Source organism: Zootoca vivipara, chromosome Z1 (assembly GCF_965207765.1).
Source record: "Zootoca vivipara chromosome Z1, rZooViv2.hap1.1, whole genome shotgun sequence".
NCBI classification, from domain to species: Eukaryota; Metazoa; Chordata; class Lepidosauria; order Squamata; family Lacertidae; genus Zootoca; species Zootoca vivipara.
This window is the reverse complement of record NC_142583.1, coordinates 72,228,956-72,250,271: the sequence shown is the minus strand read 5'-3', so window position 1 is coordinate 72,250,271 and position 21,316 is coordinate 72,228,956. Positions and strand designations below refer to the sequence as shown.

The window sequence follows — 21,316 nt, the reverse complement described above, 5'->3', positions numbered from 1 at the left end:
CGAGGCCTTACAAATAGCGGAGGAGAGGAGGCAAGCAAAATGCAAGGGAGATAGGGAAAGATACAGGAAACTGAATGCAGATTTCCAAAAAATAGCAAGGAGAGACAAGAGGGTCTTCTTAAATGAGAAATGCAAAGAAATAGAGGAAAACAATAGAATGGGGAAAACCAGAGATGTGTTCAAGAAAATTGGAGATATGAAAGGAACATTTCATACAAAGATTACCATAATAAAGGACAAACGTGGTAAGGACCTAACAGAAGCAGAAGACATCAAGAAGAGGTGGCAAGAATACACAGAGGAATTATACCAGAAAGATATGGAGGTCTCGTACACCTCAGGTAGTGTGGTTGCTGACCTTGAGCCAGACATTTTGGAGAGTGAAGTCAAATGGGCCTTAGAAAGCATTGCTAATAACAAGGCCAGAGGAAGTGATGATATTCCAGCTGAACTATTTAAAATTTTAAAAGATTATGCTGTTAAGGTGCTACACCCAATATGCCAGCAAGTTTGGAAAACTCAGCAGTGGCCAGAGTATTGGAGAAGATCAGTCTACATCCCAATTCCAAAGAAGGGCAGTGCCAAGGAATGCTCCAACTACCGCACAATTGCGCTCATTTCACACGCTAGCAAGGTTATGCTTAAAATTCTACAAGGCAGGCTTAGGCAGTATGTGGACCGAGAACTCCCAGAAGTGCAAGCTGAATTTCGAAAGGGTAGAGGAACCAGAGACCAAATAGCAAACATGCGCTGGATTATGGAGAAAGCTAGAGAGTTCCAGAAAAACGTCTACTTCTGCTTCATTGATTATACAAAAGCCTTTGACTGTGTCGACCACAGCAAACTATGGCAAGTTCTTAAAGAAATGGGAGTGCCTGATCACCTCATCTGTCTCCTGAGAAATCTCTATGTGGGACAAGAAGCTACAGTTAGAACTGGATATGGAACAACTGATTGGTTCAAAATTGGGACAGGAGTACGACAAGGTTGTATATTGTCTCCCTGCTTATTTAACTTATATGCAGAATTCATCATGCGAAAGGCTGGACTAGATGAATCCCAAGCCGGAATTAAGATTGCCGGAAGAAATATCAACAACCTCAGATATGCAGATGACACAACCTTGATGGCAGAAAGTGAGGAGGAATTAAAGAACCTTTTAATGAGGGTGAAAGAGGAGAGCGCAAAATATGGTCTGAAGCTCAACATCAAAAAAACCAAGATCATGGCCACTGGTCCCATCACCTCCTGGCAAATAGAAGGGGAAGAAATGGAGGCATTGAGAGATTTTACTTTCTTGGGCTCCTTGATCACTGCAGATGGTGACAGCAGTCACGAAATTAAAGACGCCTGCTTCTTGGGAGAAAAGCATTGACAAACCTAGACAGCATCTTAAAAAGCAGAGACATCACCTTGCCTACAAAGGTCCGTATAGTTAAAGCTATGGTTTTCCCAGTAGTGATGTATGGAAGTGAGAGCTGGACCATAAAGAAGGCTGATCGCCGAAGAATTGATGCTTTTGAATTATGGTGCTGGAGGAGACTCTTGAGAGTCCCATGGACTGCAAGACGATCAAAGCTATCCATTCTGAAGGAAATCACCCCTGAGTGCTCACTGGAAGGACAGATCATGAAGCTGAGCCCCCAATACTTGGGCCACCTCATGAGAAGAGAAGAATCCTTGGAAAAGACCCTGATGTTGGGAAAGATTGAGGGCACTAGGAGAAGGGGACGACAGAGGACGAGATGGTTGGACAATGTTCTCGAAGCTATGAACATGAGTTTGTAGCTCATGTTCAAACTGCGGGAGGCAGTGGAAGACAGGAGTGCCTGGCGTGCTATGGTCCATGGGGTCACGAAGAGTCGGACACGACTAAACGACTAAACAACAACAACAACAAAGCAAAATGACACATGGGAATTGGTACCAGCAGAACCAGGCATGAAACTTGTAGACAGCAGGTGGATTTACAAAACCAAGACTGATCAGAACAGTAAAGTGGTCAGATATGAAGCCAGATTAGTTGCACGTGGCTTTTCTCTCCCCCCCCCCAAATAATTTATATTCATTTTTTATCAACACCTACAAAAACCAAAATAACAAAATAACTTAGCTTTGATGCTCACCTGTTCTTCCTTTGTTTCTATAGAAAGGAGCGTGGCATCTTCCCTCTGACATGCTTGTTGGGAATTCATCCATGAATGTTCCTCATCAGACAACCAATAGTATGCATTATTAAAGTAAACCCAGCCATCTTTCACGTTTCTAGAAATTATGTCTTTGAGTCAGCCAGGTATAGAGGAAGAAGAGAAAAAGAAAACAAGATAGGGAATTTAAGGGGAAACCACCTTGTATGCCAGTGCAGATTTCAAATATTTTTGTTAAGTTCATACTCAGGGTAGCATCAGGGCAGACTTGAAGGTTGGGGAGGGGGAGTAGCTGTGGTTTATCAAAATTCTCTTTCTCTCTTCAGGCTCTCTTGTCCAGTTGCCAAGGGGGAGAGAGGGGAATCTAGAGTGTGTGTTCCTGACACTGGGCAACTGGGGCAGATGAGGGATTCTGCTGGTTTACCACCCACTTTGCTGCCCAGCAGTCTCCCTGCCTGAGCTGGCAGGATGGATCCAGTGGGCCTCCAAATGTCTCTGGGGGATTTTTGAGCTGATCTGAAAGTGGGTGGTGCTCCTGCTGAGCTTTGGTCAAGCTGTGGAACAAATGAATAATGATGATGATGATGATGATGATGATGATGATGACAATGATACTTTATAATATGCTGCCCATAGAACTGAAAGCAACCTTCTGTGATTTGTTAGCAAAGCATTTTGAGGATAAAATTGCTCGCATCTTTCACCCTGCTATTACTGCAGATAGATCTCAAAGGGTGTCCAGAGCAGAGTCAGTTTCCATTGCATTGGGTGTGTTTCAGTCAGTAAGGTTCAGGTTGCTTGGATCGGTCAGGACAATCACTTGTGCTCCTGCCCCTTGTGGCCGATACAAACTAGCAAGGAGGGGACAGCTGGCTGGACTAGAAAGGTCATTAATACCTCTTTATAAGAGGGATTGGTACCTGAATGCTTGAAGGAGGCAGTGGTAAAACCACTCCCAGCCCGATGGGCAGAGTATAAATAAATTGTTGTTGTTGTTGTTGTTGTTCCCTAGGCTCAGAAAAATCTAAGTAACTGTCCATCAGTTGCTAATCTCACCTTCCTGGGCAAGGTTCTTGAGTGGGTGGTCGTGGATCAGATCCAGGTGCTCTTGGAGGAAATTGATTTTCTAGATCCATTTTAACCAGGGTTTGGGCCTGATTTTGGCATAATATCTTTAAAGGTAATCATATTTCCCAAGGTCAAAGAGAAAGAGGGGAAATGGCATTATATAACTTCCACAAAATGTCTGTTTTCGTGCTGACCATCCTTCACTTGCTTTTATGTACAAGTGGTGCAATTTGCATTCCCCCGTCTCTTTCATATCTAAAGCTTTATAAACTGGTCCATGCTAAGGTCAGACATTCTTGATCATTGTGGACTCCTTGTCAAAGTGGCTCAAGGTGGTGCCAGTCTCAGCAATGACCTCCAGGACCGTCATCTGGGCCCTGCTGTGGGTCTTTCTTCACCATACACGGCCTGCCAGACACCATTGTGTCTGGTCATGGAGTACAGTTCATGTCAGCCGAGTTCTAGAAGTTCATGGCCGAGAACCTAATCCGGCATGTCACAGAAGCACCGTTTCAACCATCAGCGAATGAACAGGCCAAGAGAATGGTGAGGACCACCAATGAATCCCTCACCCGGATTGCCCATCGGGACTGGAACAAGTGCCTAGTGGATTTCCTGCAGCAGCATCAAATCAAACCCTGCATTGCCACAGGTTGAAGCCCAGCAGAGCTCCTTATGAACCAGAAGCTGGCATCACTCCTGGACTGGCTGCACCCCAATCTTGCATCTGATTTGCCTCCTGGCTGGGGGCTCCAGCAGCCCCCAGGTCCTTTGCCCCTGGTGACCCTGTCCACACCCAGAACTTTGGGGATTGCCCTGCCTTGATCTCCACTGCTGTTACTAGAGTGCAGGCATCCCCAAACTGCGACCCTCCAGATGTTTTGGCCTACAACTCCCATGATTCCTAGCTAACAGGACCAGTGGTCAGGGATAGTGGGAATTGTAGTCCAAAACATCTGGAGGGCTGAAGTTTGGGGATGCCTGGTAGAGTGAGTGGGTCATTCTCCTACAAGGTTGCCACACCAGATGTTCAGGTCCACTGCCAGCATGTGGACCAAATATGCTGACGCCTGTCCGATGCCCCAGCGCCAGCCACTGCAACCATGACAGAGCAGAGGGACAAGGTGAACAATCAGCCTGACTCACAGGCTGATGTACCTGAGGAGTACACTGCAGCCCAAGGTAGGTCTGAGAAACACGGCCCCAACACTGCAACGCCAAAGAGTGTGAAGGCAATGGACACCAGTGTCACCCATGACACCAGCTCCAGCTCCATCGGCATCCCCAACAACACAAGGGGATGAGCTTCACCAATCTCAGCAGGTGAGGCACTGCCCACACCACTTTGATGAATATTTGTGTTGACTGGGATGAGTGTGCACGCCTAAGGGGGAAGGGTGTTATGTATTCAGTGGTCTGTGTTTGCCTGAGCTTGAGTCTGGACTAAGGATTCTGAGCAATTGTGTTCTGATTTGATACATGATATCCAATCATAGAATATTGCAGAACTCATCCCCCTTCTCTGCTTTTTGCATAAAAAGCTTTATAAATCTCTTTATAATCTCTTTACCTATAAAGGAAGTGTTTCAAGTGAAGGAGAGCCCACCTTAGAGACCTGTGCAGGTAAATGGAGGACCCTATCCTGACCTAGCTTTGGCGGTCTGGGTACTTGCCGTGGCACCAAAACAGGCCTGTGGGTAGAGTGAGAGTTGCTATTTTATCCCACATGCCAATGGGTCAATGTGAGTGGGCTTGAGGGCTTCTTTCTGATGATGGGATTGTGAAGCAGAAGAGAGATTTTGCTGATGCTCTAATCACCCCACTGCCCAGCAGTCTCTCTGACCAAGTTGGTGGAAGTTGCCTCGGATGTGTTGTTTAAGAATCTCTCTCCCATGGGTGAATATAATAAAGGAGAGGTCTTTGAGCTCACCTGTTTCGATGGTCTCTCTTATAGCAAAAGAATGGTGAAGTCTTTTCTTTCCTTCCCATAGAAGCAAATCTTTTCAAAAGTTCAGGACAGCTGAACTGAATACCTCTGATGTTTCCCTAGGGGGGCCGGATGCAAAGGAGGGCAGCACTCTGCTCTGGCTCTAAGAGTTTTAAACTAGAGGAGGGGCTTTCAGCTGGTGCACTCAGGCCAGGTTCCCACTGCGATACAATTCTTCAGCATTGTGGGGTATCTTACCAATTTCCTTTTGCAGTTGATCATTTCTGCTGGTAAGATACTGTATTTCCCGTGTTAAGTTTTCAGCTGCAGCAAGTATTAGAAGGTCTAAAAGATTTGAAACACTTTAAGGCAGGAGTATCCAAAATAACAATATGCAAATATTAAGAAATCATTTCTAAACATTTTGAAACACTCTAGCCTGAAACAGAGCTCCAGGATGGGGTTCTTATGAATATGAGGACAGACTTGATTCTCTGTGGCTGAGCACCAATGGAAAGCCTCAGAAGAATTCTGCAGCTGGATTAGACCAAAGACCCATGCAATCCACTGTCCTAATCTCATATTAAAAGTGGCTCATGAAGTATGTTTTATGTTCCCCTCCTATGTTCTCCTTTTCTGCTAGGAATCACAGGGTCACAAAACAATTCTCGCCTCGAGTCCCACAGTAAAGCCGAATATACAAAAAATACTTTGCAGTTTTAATTATGCTTTGTGAGATCTAAGTAAATACAGGCACCCAAACTCTTTTTCTGATGAATACTGAGTTGCATTCCACATAGAGCTAAGCAGAACGTTATGTCACTGCAAGGATTTCTCCTTGCGCAATGCAATCTTCAGCCCCTTTCCCTCCAATCTGTTCTGAAGGTTCCCCCCACCCTGGAGAGCAGTTTTGGTGATGGCATGCAGGGAGAAGTGGAGGCAAAGTTCCTTTGTGCTAGTGCTAAAATCTTGCACTAGCACAAACATTGTGAATTACAGTGTGATGGGGGAAGGACAGCATTTCTAGTGGGAGATGTGAGAATCGCAACCATCTGCTTTTCTTCCTGCTGAGCAATGAAAAAGTGATAAACTCTGCTGGGTGATGAGTTTCATTGAATATATGTATTGCTCACTCAATATGAATCCCAAATTGAACTACAGGAATTGAAGTCTGTTTAAATTAAACATGTTCTAGCAAAAGTGAGGATTTGTATATAAAATGCTTACCATCCTTGTCCTTATACTTTGAATCAGTCCCAACAACAGTGCTTCGAATCATCTCCATTGCCATTTTAAAATCAGTTTTAATTTTCAGTTCCTTCTGATCTAAGAAGGAGGTAGGTAGAAAAGAAATGAATAAATTGTGTTCTAGCATACTAGTCTGATGACCTAGGGGAGGGGATGCTTGGTTTCAAACTGCTTTTAATATTGAATTATTTATTTATTTTTAAAAAAATTATTGGAGATTTTCAACTTAAAACACTTATCATCATAACATCATAACATAAAAATTGGAAAAATCAATCAACTTACAAAAAGAAAAAAGAAAAAGAAAAAAAGAGAAAATACAAAAAACCACAAAAAGAACAAGAAAAAAGGGGAAAAAATAACATCAATCTTATATCATTATCATGACTTCGACTTCCCCGTCCCATCCTTCCGGAGTCCATTTCGTACCCAACTTCAGCAGTTTTCACCGTATAGCATATTCATCTAATAATACTTTCTATATCTTTACATAATTTAATATTTTTAAATCCTAAAACGCTCCCTTACAGGAAAAAATGAAAAAATATTCCATCTATGAGAAACCCCTTAGCCTACAAATTTCCCTAAAAAAATATTCCCATTTAATAGATCTATTAACCTCATTTTTAACCTATTACCCTTATTTTCTTTTTTAAAAAAACCCTCCCTCTCCTGGTTGACAATTCCCTGGAATCCCCGGCCAGCTCCTTGTAACAATCCAATTTAAAACCATCTAATCCATCCCTTGTTTAAAATTCATTGTAATTATCACCCCAACCCATCTCTTGCCCATTCCATGCCACCCCCTTCTCTCCCCCTCTCCTTCTGATGTTCCAATTCCTGTTCCCCACTCCCACTCCAATCTTCCTTCTTCTTATCCCCCCAAAGCCAGATCTTGTTCTGATCTTGTATCTCTCCTTGGTTGTCCTTGACAGGAACCTGATCTCCCTCTCTCACTGAGAGTACAGGATCCTGATTTTTTTCTTGAACTGGAGCCTTCTGGTTAGATTAATATTGAATTTTAAATGCTGACTTGTAACATGTCCCGGGACCTTAGGGAGAAGGGTGAATAAAAAATCAAATCAACAAAACATGAATATGACTTCTATTAATATTTTCAGCTCTCAGGCCTTATATTGAGGTTTCCTATGCCTTGATTGTGGCTGCCCTGGTGGTCTGAAGTCCTGTTTCCATTTGGCCTGTTGCTTCTGTCATCAGGTGGTTGGCCTTCCTTAGAGAGCTGTTAATTTTTGGGTGTACAGATACACCTGTCCTCTTTGTCCTAGAGACTTACATTTGCCAAGATGCCTCATGCCCTACCGTATGCTTAAAAAATGCAAATCCTTGGATCATTTGGTTCCCTCCCCCCGAGCTTTGCTTATTTTGGAGTGTCCTTTAAGAACAAATTAGCTAGGCAAATAGGTCATCTATCCAGTGCTATTTTTCTAGAAAAAGAGGCACTGGAACTCAGCCTGAATGCCTCCCTTGTTCTCTTAGATTGGCAACGGAATCCACCTGAGAGGGGCTGGAACTGAGTCCTGATGAATTTTGGCTGAAAAAAGCCCTGCATATATCTCGATATTTAGGTAGGCTCTGGACCCACCCACTTTGGCAATGGCCGTATCCTATGCAGTCTGTTTTCTCCAAGCGCTTTCCTTCAAGGGACTGAAGCCCACCAGAGGGCAGGGTGGCGAGGATCAGGAATGGGGGCTGCGGCAATGCAATGGCACTCTCTCTCTCCCTGGCACCGCTGCGCCAGCCCTCAGTTTCCCTTCCCTCAGGTGAATTTCCCCAATGGAGAATGAATCACGAGCGACAGTGGGTTTTTCTTTTGGGGAAACAGGTTGCAAACAACTTTATTATAACAGATGTAAACAAGGAGTTTTGGTTATTCTTCCACAGAAATGTAACAAACAGTGAAGTTATTCACTGTGCGATACTGTTGCTTCTTATTAAAACATATACCGTACTGTTTCAAGTTATTGGCTGCATGCTGTTCAGGCTTAAGGTTACTTTCTTTTACACACCTTCCATAGATCAGACTTCTCCACGCACATTTCAGGAACTTGGGATTTTATTTTATTTTTAAATGAATTTATTGAAGATTTTCCAACACACACATACAGAAATACAAAACATACAGATACACACACTTGCGCATTACAAAAATATAAAAAAGAGGGGGGGAAAGCAAGAAAAAATGCAAAAAACACAAAAACAAAAACAAAACAAAAAATTATCAAAAAACAATATCTCTAAGTCTTAATCAACACCTTTTGGACTCCCTCTACCTCCCCCCCTTGGGTCCCTAATTGAATATTATTTAGACAGTATTCATTGTACTTATGCCAATTTTACATATTATTTTCTCAAATCTCTATTCTTATTTCTAACCCCAAATCCTATACTTCTAAGTCCCTTTCTACATTCTATAACTTTTTCCCTTCTGTCTATAATTTTTATTAACAACCAATCATCATTCTAATATTAATTCTTAAATCATAAATTGTTACAAACCATTATAACATTGCTCCCCCTCCCCCCCCCTGATCCAGGTATTCCAGAAGATTGTAGCGAAAGTCCATATAGCATACCAGTGTCAGGCCATTTCAATCGTCCCTCTCTAACCACATTTAAAATCTATTAACCCACTCCCACCCTTTCCCACAGGTTCCACCAAGTCCTTTCCTCCCACTTCTGCCGTTTCCCACCTGTACCTTTCTGTCTACCTTCCCAGGGAGCACCCTGACCTCCCTCTCTCACTAGGAGGACCGGAGCCCTCTCTGGTTCATCTTTGAGGAGATTTTGAGTCCAGTCCTTTTTCTGTTCCACATCTCTCACTTGTGGAACATACTGCCATTCTTCTTCTTCTTCCTCTTCCTGTTGTGTCAATTCTTCTTGTATCATTAAATTGTTCAGTATTGGTGCTTTCTTTATATCCTCCACCTCCAGTCTTTCCACTTCTGTATTAATTCTTCTTTCCGTGCTGCTTTCTCTGTTCACCTCTGTTGATTGTTCTTTATAGTCCAGTGACGAAGCGCATTCCCGCAATAAATTGGTGTAAACATTCAGTCCTTTTTTTATGTCACGCAGCTCTGCAAATATTCTTTGCCAAAATTGTTCTTTTCCAGCTGCTGGGTATGAAGCCATCTTGCCTGTGCTATTCCTGTGGGAAACCCACCAGCCCCACTGCAGGAAATGGCGGAGGGATTATTCCGAAACATTGTAATCCATTTTTGCCCGATCTGGTTACTTTGTCCTCAGTCCAATCACTTGTAAAAAGTTTGTAATTTCCAAACCTCAAAGTCAATCGCCGAAGCCTCCAGAGCCCTGGACCCGGCTTCAAAGGGCTCAAAGTCCAATTGTTAATAAATTAGTTGCTTCCTTCTCTTCCCGACAGGGGATCTGTTTACTGTATCACAGTCTCACAATTAGGAGAGGTCGACTTCCTTTTTTAACCTCATCCGTGGCCAAATCTTTCAAATTTTTTAACTCTTCTTATAATCTTTTACTCACGGTTTCCGAATTGATGTCCTTTGTTACGAAAGAATCCACTGCGTTCTGCCGCCGGCACGAAGCTTCGCTGCTGCGAGGGTAACGATGGAGCTTAATATGGCCCCCGCGACTACCACCCCGCTCTTCCCGGGGCTCTCCTCGAGCTTACTGGCGAGTAGGGGAGTCGGGATCTGGACACTGCAAAGCACTTCGTCCCCATAAAGCTCAATATGGGGCTCTTTTGGGCAGCCGCGGCGCTTTCGCGGCTTCCCTCCCCCCCCTCGCAGAGCCGGGCTGTCTCAGAGCTTGAAACAGACCCCGCCGATCGGCGCTAGCAGTAGACCGGAAGTCCGGAACTTGGGATTTTAACTGGTCCTTACAGACCCTCAAATCCTCCTTGGCCTTGGAATCACTACTGCCCTTTCCTGTCAGAGTATCCCCTCTGAGGACCCTTTCCCCCCGTAAACAGCTTGTGAGACTGTGTCTTGTCTATTTTAACAGAGTTCTGCGATTCAGAACCTTAGAGCATATACTGAGAGTTCGCGGCTCTTCTCACCTTCTCAGCTCTACCATAAACTCTCCTGACAGAATCCAACTCACAGACCGAATTCCTCTCTCCCACACCCTCACTCCACTCCAACTGCCTCCCTTGGAATGCTAGCCAATCAAGCACTGTTGTTAGTTAAGTGTTTGCTGGCGGCGGCGGGGGGCACTTGATGACTCAGCCTGAAAATTTTCCATCACAGGGCTCTTCCACAAGCAAATGAGGATTAGTTGGGAAAGGAGCAGAGAATTGCAGCTGGGAAAGGGAATTGCCCAGGGTGTCCCAGGGACTCCAATTAGCCTATGCCTCTGTTCCAAGTGCTGGAACTCACTTATTCAGGCAGAACCAAACAGTGCCGTTCTCTCAGTGGGTGACAGCTGTAACTCATCCCTGGAAATCAAAGAGAGATGAAAGGGGTAAATGGAAGGTGGTGTTGGGAATTCATTTCCACCTTAAGGTACAGGCATGTAGCTGTTGTATGTCACATGTCTGTCTGCAGTTCCGTTGTGTATTGCTTTTGCTCTGCTGTGCTGATGAAGAAGGAGAGGACATGTTTTTCTCTCTCCTGAGATATGCTTAATAAACGCTTGTAAATAATGCAACTACCGTCTCTCTCTCTCTCAGTTTCTGGCTGCGTGGACTCTGCAACAGCGTGCCTAGGCTCTTGGAGTCTAGGTCGTTATCGCAAGTTGCACCGGAGGGTGAGACACCCGGCACGTCGGCTGGGGGGGGGGAGCCGTGAAATCTCCATGGTGTTTGTGAACAACGGTTATGCAGCCCAGATTCACCATGTTTACACCGGGGAAAGCCTGCTTCAGTGTCCCGGGAAGAGAGAAGACAGAGGTATGTGTGCTCAAGCGTTTCAAGCCAAGGCTGATTGCCTCTTTGATCTCTGAGCCAGGCGTTTATGGCCAGAGTGAAGCTGTCTGAATAATTTATGGCTGCTAGATAAGAAGCTGCAAGTGGTGTTTTTCCTGGCTGCAAAAGAGAGAGCAGGAAAATGGATTTGCAAGCTACACATCTGCAGCATCCTCTCCTAAATGGAGAAAATTATCAGACTTGGAAGATTTATTGTGAGGCTAAGCTGAGAATGGCAAAAGTCTGGCATACGATTGAGGATGCCCCCCCCCCAGCCGCTCCAGTACCAATTCGGTGGCAATGGGTGTGATATCAATATTTGTCTATCCAGAGGAATTAATCACCCTGGCCGGTAAAACCAGTGTGCAGGAAATGTGGCACGCTTTGCGCACGGCTCATGAAAGGCAAGAGGCGGGTTCTGTGTTGTTGTACTTCAGAACGCTTCACCTTATGAAGCTGCAGCCTGGGGGTGATTCACGAGGGCATATCTTGGAGATGAGAAAGTTATGCTTGGAGCTCGTTAACAGAGGCTTGACGCTCCCAGAGGCTGTGTTTGCAGTTTTTCTCCTCAATCGCTAGATCACAGCTATGATGCCATAGCTTGCCAGCTGGCCGCCCTCCCTACAGCTGATTTAACTACAGCCAAAGTGGTAGCTGTTCTTCAGAATAATGGGATCACAGGAAAGCCGGGGCACCAGTTGCAAACCACAGGGGGAGATGGCTGTGACATCATCTCAGTCTCACGCAGAGGGCACCAGAGTGTTGGCAGCTGTCCAGTGTTTTTCCTGTGGGATTCAAGATCATGTGAAGAAAGACTGTCCAAAGGCGAAAGGTAAACAAAGCCACAAGCCTGCAGCTGGCAGGAAGAAGGGGGGAAGAAGCCCACAACAGTGCAAAACAAGGCTTTGGTTGCACGCAAGGTTTCTCCAAAGGCCAAAGGCAGATTTATTGTGGACTCAGGAGCTTCTAACCACGTCTGCCGAGACTGGCATTTGTTTGTTTCCTTCACACCACAGGCTGGCACGATCCAGCAGGCGGATGGAAAGATTTTGAAAATTGCTGGAACTGGAACGGTTCAAATTTTGAGCCTGCACGTCTCCATAAGCAATGTTCTGTTTGTTCCTGAAGCAGCTGACAATTTGCTTAGTATCCCTCAATTGACTGAGAAGGGCTTTAATATTTCCTTCAAGAAGAGGAGTTGCATCATAAGTAAAAACAAAGAGGACATATTGCATGCTGATTTTATTGATAGTTTGTTTTTGATAACTTATAATGATGTGGATGTAAATGTACCTGATGCAGTGTCCTGGGTTGCTCAAACTAACAAAGTTCTTTATTCAGGTTGTATTCACATGCTCTGCCATAATTTTGGTCACCTAGGTTGGCAAGCGTTGACCAAAATGCCACAAGTGGTTCAGGGTTTGACCATTAAACCCTGTAAGTATTACATGAAATGTGTCTCATGTGCAGAGCACAAGGTAAAGGTTGCTCCAAAAGTGGAAGGTGTCGGGCAGACAAGCTTCCAAGCCCTATGAAGTGGTCCACACAGACTTGGTTGGTCCACTGGCACCCTCTGTGATTGGAGCAATGTACTTCATAGTTTTGATTGATTCTTTTCCCAGATACATTCATGTGTTCATACTCAAGCAGAAATCAGAAGCATTTCCTAGGTTCAAGGAATTCTGTGCTTGGTTGGAGAACACCCACAGTAAGCACCTTTTTTGCCTGTTTACCGATCGCGGTGGGGAATTCACTTCTCATCAGTTTGAAGCTTTTCTGGCTGAGAAAGGAATTCAACATGAACTCTCAAGTCCCAGATCTCCAATGTGGGGATTTGCCAGAGTCACTCAGATGAGGAAGAGGCAGATGAAGCTGAAGATAATGATCACGGTTCTGATACCGATTCATTTTTTTTTTTTAATTATATTTTTTATTAAACATTTTATCAACACACATACAGAACACAAATACAAAAAGTAAACATCAAAATACAGAAATACAAAAATACAAAAATACAACAAAAAAAATATATCATCTCTAATCCATTTTAATATTCATTGTCCTCTGGCTTCCCCAATTCCCTACTATCTGATTTTCTTTTTTATAAACTTCTGTAGCAGTTTCTAAATCATCCTTCTTACCCATCATATAGTCTCTTTAACACTTCAAAAATTTCATCTTTATATCATTTATCATATTTTCTCCCTTTCAATCTTCTATTATTTCCCTATTGCCTTAACTTCTTTATTTTCCTGGATGTTCAAAATCTAGTTTTCAAATTCATACCCTATGTATATTTTAAATTTCTTCCAATCTTTTAAAACTTTGTCATTTGTTTGGTCCCGGAGTCTTCCTGTCAATTCTGCCAATTCCATATAATCCATCATTTTCATTTGCCATTCCTGCCTCGAAGGCAGTTCCTCTTTTTTCCAATATTGTGCTATTAAGATCCTAGCGGCTGTGGTGGCATACATAAACAAATTAACATCGTCCTTGGGGATTTCTTCCCCAATTATTCCAAGCAAAAAGGCTTCCGGTTTTTTCAAAAATGTGTTTTTAAACATCTTTTTCAACTCATTATAAATCATTTCCCAGAAGCCTTTTATCTTAGGGCATGTCCACCACATATGGTAGAATGAGCCAACATCCTGCTTACATTTCCAACATTTATTGTCGCTTTTGTGATACATTTTAGCCAGCTTGACCGGCGTCAAATACCATCTATACATCATTTTCATCAAATTTTCCTTCAACACAGTACAAGCCGTAAATTTCATACCCTTCTTCCACAATTTTTCCCACTCCGACATCATCACATTATGACCCAAGTCCTTGGCCCATTCAATCATCACTGATTTTGTTTGCTCATCTTTCAAATGCCATTCTAGCAACAAATTATACATTCTAGACAAATTCTTGTAGTCTGTCTCTAATAACTCCGTTTCTAATTTCGACTTTTCTGTCTGGAATCCTATTTTTTTATCTAGCTTGAATGCTTCATTTATCTGCACATACTGAAACCAGTCACTCAACCTATCTTTCAGTTGTTCATATGGCCTTAACTTAAAGTGGTTTCCCACCTCCATCAGGATATCTTTGTATTTCAACCTATTCTCATCCATATTTGTCCTTTTAGGTTTCTTTGCCTCAAGTGGTGAGATCCACCTAGGAGTTTTTCTTTCCAATAGATCTTTGTATCTAATCCAAACATTAAACAATGATTTCCTAATTATATGGCTTTTAAAACCTTTGTGTAATTTTACTTTATCATACCATAAATATGCATGCCAACCAAACGCATTATCATGGCCCTCTAAATCCAACAAGTCATCATTGTCTAACAAAAACCATTCCTTCAACCAACAAAAAGCTGCGGCTTCAAAATAAATCTTTAAGTCTGGCAAGGAGAATCCTCCTCTTTCTTTTACATCAGTCAAAAGTTTGTATTTAATCCTGGGTTTCTTCCCCTGCCAGACAAATTTAGACAGTGTCTTCTGCCACTCTTGAAAACATTTCATTTTGTCAACTATCGGTAGGGCCTGAAATAAAAACAACATTCTCGGCAATACATTCATTTTAACAGTTGCAATTCTTCCCATTAAGGACAATTTCAACCTTGACCATACTTCCAAATCTCTTTGGATTTCTTTCCAAAGTTTCTCATAATTGTCTTTATACAAGTTCAAATTTTTTGACGTCATATTAACTCCTAGGTATTTCACCTTTTTTACACACTTCAGTCCTGTGCAATCCTCTATATTCTGTCTCTCTTGCAATGTCAAGTTCTTTTCTAGTACTTTAGTTTTCCCTTTATTTAACTTAAAGCCTGCCACACTGCCAAACTCTTGAATTATCTGCAGTACTCTCACTGCACTCTGTTCAGGGTTCTGCAAGGTCAGTACTAAATCGTCTGCAAAGGCTTTTAACTTATATTGTTTTGTACCCACTGTAATTCCTTTAACACCATCATCGTTCCTTATCATGTTCAACAAAACCTCCAGAACGGAAATGAATAGCAGGGGGGAGAGTGGGCACCCTTGTCTTGTTCCTTTCTCAATTCTTATCTCTTCTGAGACCACATTATTTACAATAATCTTAGCTCTTTGCTCAGAGTAAATACCATTAATCCCATTAACAAAGTTTTGGCCAACCTCCATTTTTACAAAATTTCTTTTCATAAAATTCCAAGAGATATTATCAAAAGCTTTTTCGGCATCTACAAAAATTAACATTGCTTTGGTGTTTATTTTCACTTCCAATCTCTCAAGAATATCTATTATAATTCTCACATTGTCTTTCATATGTCTACCAGGCAGGAATCCTGCCTGGTCTTTATGAATTAAGTCTTTCAACACCCTTTTCAATCTTGATGCCAAAATACTAGCAAATATCTTATAATCCACATTTAGTAAGGAGATTGGTCTGTAATTTTTAACCTGAGTCTTATCCACATCCGGTTTTGGTATCAGAGAGATAAAAGCTTCTTTCCAAGTCTCTGGTGCTTTGCCCCCCCCTAAAATCTCATTTGCTACCTCCATTAATGGTTGTATCAACCAGTTTTTTAATGATTTGTAGTACTTGGAGGTAAGTCCATCAGGTCCTGGGGCTTTGTCGTTTTTCAATTCTTGTATTGCTGTTTCAACCTCCTGTCTTGTAATCAATCCATTCAGTAGGCTCTTTTGTTGTGTTGGAATTTTTTGCAGTCCATTTTCTTTTATAAACTTCTCAATTCCATCTAAATCTTCTTTTTCCCTTTTATATAACTGTTTGTAATATTTTGTAAAGCATTTCCGTATCTCTGCAGGGTTCTCAATAGATTTTCCTTCATCCATAATCTTTATAATTGTATTCTCTTTTTGTCTTTTCTTCAATTGCCAAGCCAACAATTTTCCACATTTATTGGCCGATTCGAAAGATCTTTGCTTCATTCTTCTAATTTTCCATTCAATTTCTTCATTTATTATTTGGGAGTACTGCACCTGCAAAGCTTTTATCTCTTTTTGAACTTCCTGACTTTTTGGATTATCTCTCAATTTTTTTTCTTTTTCTTTCAATTTGTCTAAAATCTTTTCCTTCTTTTCATTCCTCCTCTTCTTCCAAATTGTATTCTGTTGAATCAAGAATCCTCTCATTACTGCTTTGCCGGCATCCCAAACCATTGTAATATTTTGTCCTTTGTTCAGATTTAATTCAAAATAATCTTTCAACATCTTCTGGGCCTTATTATTTATCTGCTCATTTCTCAGTAAAGAGTCATTCATCCTCCATCTAAAAGAACCCTGCAGGTACTGTTTTAACTCCATTAAAACTGCGTTGTGGTCTGAATAAGTTCTGGGGCATATCTCGCTTTTTGTCACTTTTGGACATAAGTCCTTTGTAGTCCAAATATAGTCCAATCTACTTCCTGACTTTTGCGAGTCCGAAAAAAAAGTGAACTCTTTTTCTAATGGATTTTTTAGCCTCCAAACATCTACTAAATCAAAATTCTCCACCAAATCAAAGAATGTTTTTGGAAGCTTGCCATCATTAGATATTTTTTGTCTTTGAGTTCTATCCATCATAGTCGATACAGCCCCATTAAAATCTCCCATCATTATGATCTTATAATCCAAATATTCCAACAGCGCAGTATGAATGTTCTTGAAAAAGTCTGATTTAGCTTCATTTGGTGCATAAATTCCAAGTATCAAACATTTTTCGCCTTGCAGAGATATTTCCACTGCGATATATCTCCCTGTTTCATCCTTAAACAATAGTCTAGGGTTATATTTTTCCTTTACATAAATGACTACCCCTCTTTTCTTAACTTTATCAGAAGATATAAATTCTTGGCCCAATAACTTATTTTGTAAAATTCTTCTATGAGTCCTAATTACATGGGTCTCTTGTAAACAGATAATGTCCAAATTCTGTTTTTTAACTACATGATAAATCTTCCTTCTTTTAACGCATGAATTTAGTCCATTCACGTTCCACGAAAGTACTCTTAACGCCATCTTGTTTTACTTTAAAGTTTAATCTTCGTCTCCTGGTCCAGCGCCAATCCCTGCTCCTGCTCCTGCCAGCAATTCTAAATCGAATGCTCCTGGTCCAGCTCCTGCTCCCAAACCTTGGCCTCCTCCAGTTGGTGATTTAAAATCCTCTGCGTGGCTTTCCAAAAATCTTCTTTTATCCTCAACCGATCGGATCTTGTATTCTTTTTGTTTGTATTTAAATGCCAGGCCTTCTGGAAATTTCCATTTAAAGAAAATATTTTTCCTCGTCAAAATCGTTGTCAGGTCTAAATATTTATTTCTTTTAGCCAAAAAGAATTTAGGAGTTTCTTTAAACAAAATTACCGTATGCTGGAGAACTTCCAATTTTTTCTGGTAGTGGTGACCTAGTATCTTATCTCTTTGCTCCTTTGTTTGAAAAACCACTATACAGTCATTCAAGAAATTGGAATCCTTTTTCTTTTTTGGGCCTACTCTGTAAGCCCTCAAAATAGTGGCTTTTATCTCTTCTTTGTCCAGGCCCCACCAATCAGAAAATTCTTGTGCGATTAAATCTCCCAAATCTCCTTTTCCCTTCTCCAGCTCCGGCAAATTCCTGAGTCTTAATTGATTCTCCTTATCCCGTAGTTCAATAAAAGCAAGCCTAATTTGTGTTTCTTCCTGCAACTTTTCTAAGTCTGTTAGCTTAGTTGTTTCAATGTCTGTTACTCTCACATTTAAACCAGAGACCTGTGTTTTAACTTCCTGAAGATCTTTTTTCATCACACCAAATTCTTCTTTAAATTCCTGGAGACACTTTGTGGTGGCTTTTACCTCTTTAGTTAAACTTTGTAGACTCTGCTTATTTTCTTTCATAAATTCCAAAATTTGCTCTTGAAAAGCTTGATCTTTAGAATCCCTTCTCAATTGCATTTTTTTGTCGGTGCCCGACATTTTTTATTTATATATTCCACCTTTATGATTGCCAAATAATTTGTAATCCACCAGGCAGCTAATGTGCCTTTCCAAGCCAGAAAACTGTAATCCACAATGCAATTATTATGTCTCTAATTCCAAAGAGATGCCTTCTTTGCAGAGTCCCCAATTTTATAATCCACTTAGCAGCTAGCGTGCTAGACCAGTGGGATTCCTGCCCTTAAAATTATTTTGTAATCCACACAGCAGCCAACGTGCTGGAAATCACATAAGTTCTTCCACAACCAAACCAAAAGTCATTTGTAATCCACACAGCAGCTGATGTGCTGGAACACACTTTCTCTTTCTCCAAAACCCAAAATATTTTGTAATCCACACAGCAGCCAACGTGCTGGAATTTACTTTCGTTTCCTCTTAGTTCGAAACACCCCTGTATTACCAACAGAGGCTGCAATGCTGGAAAACACTCACTTTCCCCCAGCTGGCTCCCAAGGTCATCAAACCTTCTTGTAACCCAAACAACTGGGTAGGTGCTGGAAATCAGGCTCCTTTCTCACAGGCGGCAAGTACTTTCTTTCTGTCCATAGGGGTATAGTCAAAATCCAACAAAGTCTATTGCAGTCTTCTTAATATAACTTAGTTCCAACAATGTGGCAAGTCCTTAACTCCCAAATAACACTGTCTCCAATTTTACAAATAGTTAAAAAGAGGCAGACTTCAACAGCTCTTTTTCAGTTCTTTTGAGGCATTGTTACACTAACAAAGCCTCTATTCTCTGGCTGAGCTGACAGGTCCTCCGTTTCCAGCAAATGACTCCCTTTAGATCTTTATTGCTTAATTGCTTAATTGCTCTCTAAGTACACCTAAATCGTCTCCCCCCCCTCTCTATGGGGGAGGTTTGACAGCTCTCCAGAAAGAGTCTTAGAAAGAAAAAAGTCTTTGCGGCTTCAGTAACTTTTGCTGCTGCCGTTTCAATCAGTAGAAAGGGGCTGGCTTCCTTCTTTTAAACCCCTTATCCGTGGCCAATTTATTCCAAATTAAGTCAGATTAATATCCTAAGTACTCACGGTCCATTCTTTAGCCTTTTGTTAGGAAGAATCGCCCGCTGTTGCCATTCAGTCCTGCGGCTTCACGCTGTCAAGGAGAGTGCTGTGTCCACCATAGCGCTGCAGCTCCGACCCCCTCGCTCTCGGGGGCTCAAAATTAAGCCTTTCCGGGGAAGGGGGAGCCCGCAAAACTGCGCTGCCGGACCGTCCATGTTCTCAAGAAGCCCCTCTTGAGATTTCTGAGGGCGCCCGCTTCGCCGGAGCAGGGCGCCCAGTCCTTGACGCGTCGGTTTCAGCTCATCTGAACTGAAACCCGACTGAATGGCTGCGCGGCACGACAGGAAGCCCGGTTCTGATACCGATTCAGTGGGAGGTGTTGCTGCTGCTGCTGACAATGACAGTGACACAGCAGACTACAAAAGTGCAAAAGCCTCACTCAGACCATCTGATGGGTCTGGCACTGAATTGGAGGAGCCACTGTTCACCATCGGTCACATTTCTCCAAAGAAAGAGGAGATGAATGCTGAAGACTTGCGTCTAGTACACAGATCTGAAAGAGCCACAAAAGGCAAACCTCCAAAGAGATTTGCTGATGAGTTTGCTAAAACAGCTGCAGCTGTTCCTAGTGGCTCAGAGAAGGTATGGGAACCTTCAAACTTCAAAGAGGTTCAGGAGTTAACCTCTAAAGATGCTGAGCCATGGCTTAATGCCATGAAGGCTGAAATTGATTCCTTTAATAGGAATCAAACCTGGGAACTAGTTCCAGTAGTCCCAGGAATGAAGCTGGTAGACAGCAAATGGGTCTTTAAGGCCAAAACAGACCAAAATGGCAATGTTGTCAGGCACAGGACTACCACGAGACCTACTCACCCATCATCAAGTATGAGAGCATTAGGTTTATGCTCAAGATTGCTGCAGAAGAAAAGCTGCACATGTCCCATCACGATGTTGACACAGCTTTTTTGTATGGGGTTTTGGGGGAGAAGCTGTACATGCTTCCACCAAATGGAGTGCAGGTACCAAAGGGAATGGTCTGTAAGCTAAAGAAATCCCTGTATGGTCTCAAGCATAGTGCCAGGTGTTGGAACACAAAACTGACAGAGACATTGCTTTCTTTGGGTTTTCACCAAGGTATAGCTAATCTGTGTGTGTTTGTCAAGGAAAAGGGGGAGCACAAATTGCACTGTGTATGCTTTGTTGATGACCTGCTTTTCTTTTGGAAACACCAGGAATTGTATCAGCGCACCTTAGCTCAGTTGAAGGAGCACTTCAACATGGAAGATCTTGGTAAGTTATCCAACTATCTTTCTCTGGAAGTAGAGAAAGACAAAGGAGGTAATTTTCTGGTACACCAAACTCAGAAAATTGCAGATGTGTTAACCAGGCTGATGCAAATCCTGTGGACGCACCTATGGTGACAGGTTATCAGGTAGCTGAAGCATTTTCTGACACCACACTATATAGATGTGTTCTAGGTAAACTGAATTTCATTGCCAGATGTTCAAGGTGCCAGATGATACTGCTGTAAATTGTAATCTGCTCAGCAGACATGCTAACAATCCTACTGTTCAGGGTTGGAAGGCCCTGAAACGCACGCTCTCTGAAAGGTACTATGCACTACAGACTGAAGTTCACAGGTCAGAAGACTGGAGGTCTTGAAATTTTTGCAGATGCAAGGTTTGGGAATGACTCCACAGATGGTACTAGTACTTCCGGAGTATGCTACATGTACAACCACTGTCTGTTTGACTGGCTGTGCAGGAAGCAAACAACAGTGAGCCAAAGTTCTTGTAAAGCTGAACTCAATGCTCTATCATTCTCAGTACTAGTTACAGGTAGGTAGCCGTGTTGGTCTGACGTAGTCGAAACAATTTTTTTCCTTCCAATAGCACCTTAGAGACCAACTAAGTTTGTCATTGGTATGAGCTTTCATGTGCATGCACACTTCTTCAGATACACTGAAACCACCAGGTTGTTGTTATTCCAAGCTTCACCTGAGGGTAAGACACCTGGCACGCCGGCTGGGGGGACGGGGGACGGAGCCCTAGCATCTCCATGGTGTTTCCGAACAGGTG

The 21,316-nt window shown here is 42.4% G+C and overlaps 1 protein-coding gene across 2 annotated transcripts in view; it reads right to left on the bottom strand.

Annotated features, from left to right (window-relative positions):
* LOC118078767 (uncharacterized) overlaps positions 1-21,316 on the bottom strand; it is a 53,396-nt gene that overhangs the window by 9,025 nt on the left and 23,055 nt on the right. Inside the window, exons 5-7 of one of the 2 annotated variants that reach the window (XM_035102764.3) lie at positions 6,370-6,468; positions 5,401-5,487; positions 2,127-2,278 (exon numbers count right to left, since the gene is read on the bottom strand). In XM_035102764.3, coding sequence (XP_034958655.3) covers positions 2,127-2,278; positions 5,401-5,487; positions 6,370-6,468 — 338 coding nt within the window. The remainder of the gene's footprint in view (positions 1-2,126; positions 2,279-5,400; positions 5,488-6,369; positions 6,469-21,316) is intronic. The other variant, XM_088660699.1, reaches the window with a different exon arrangement.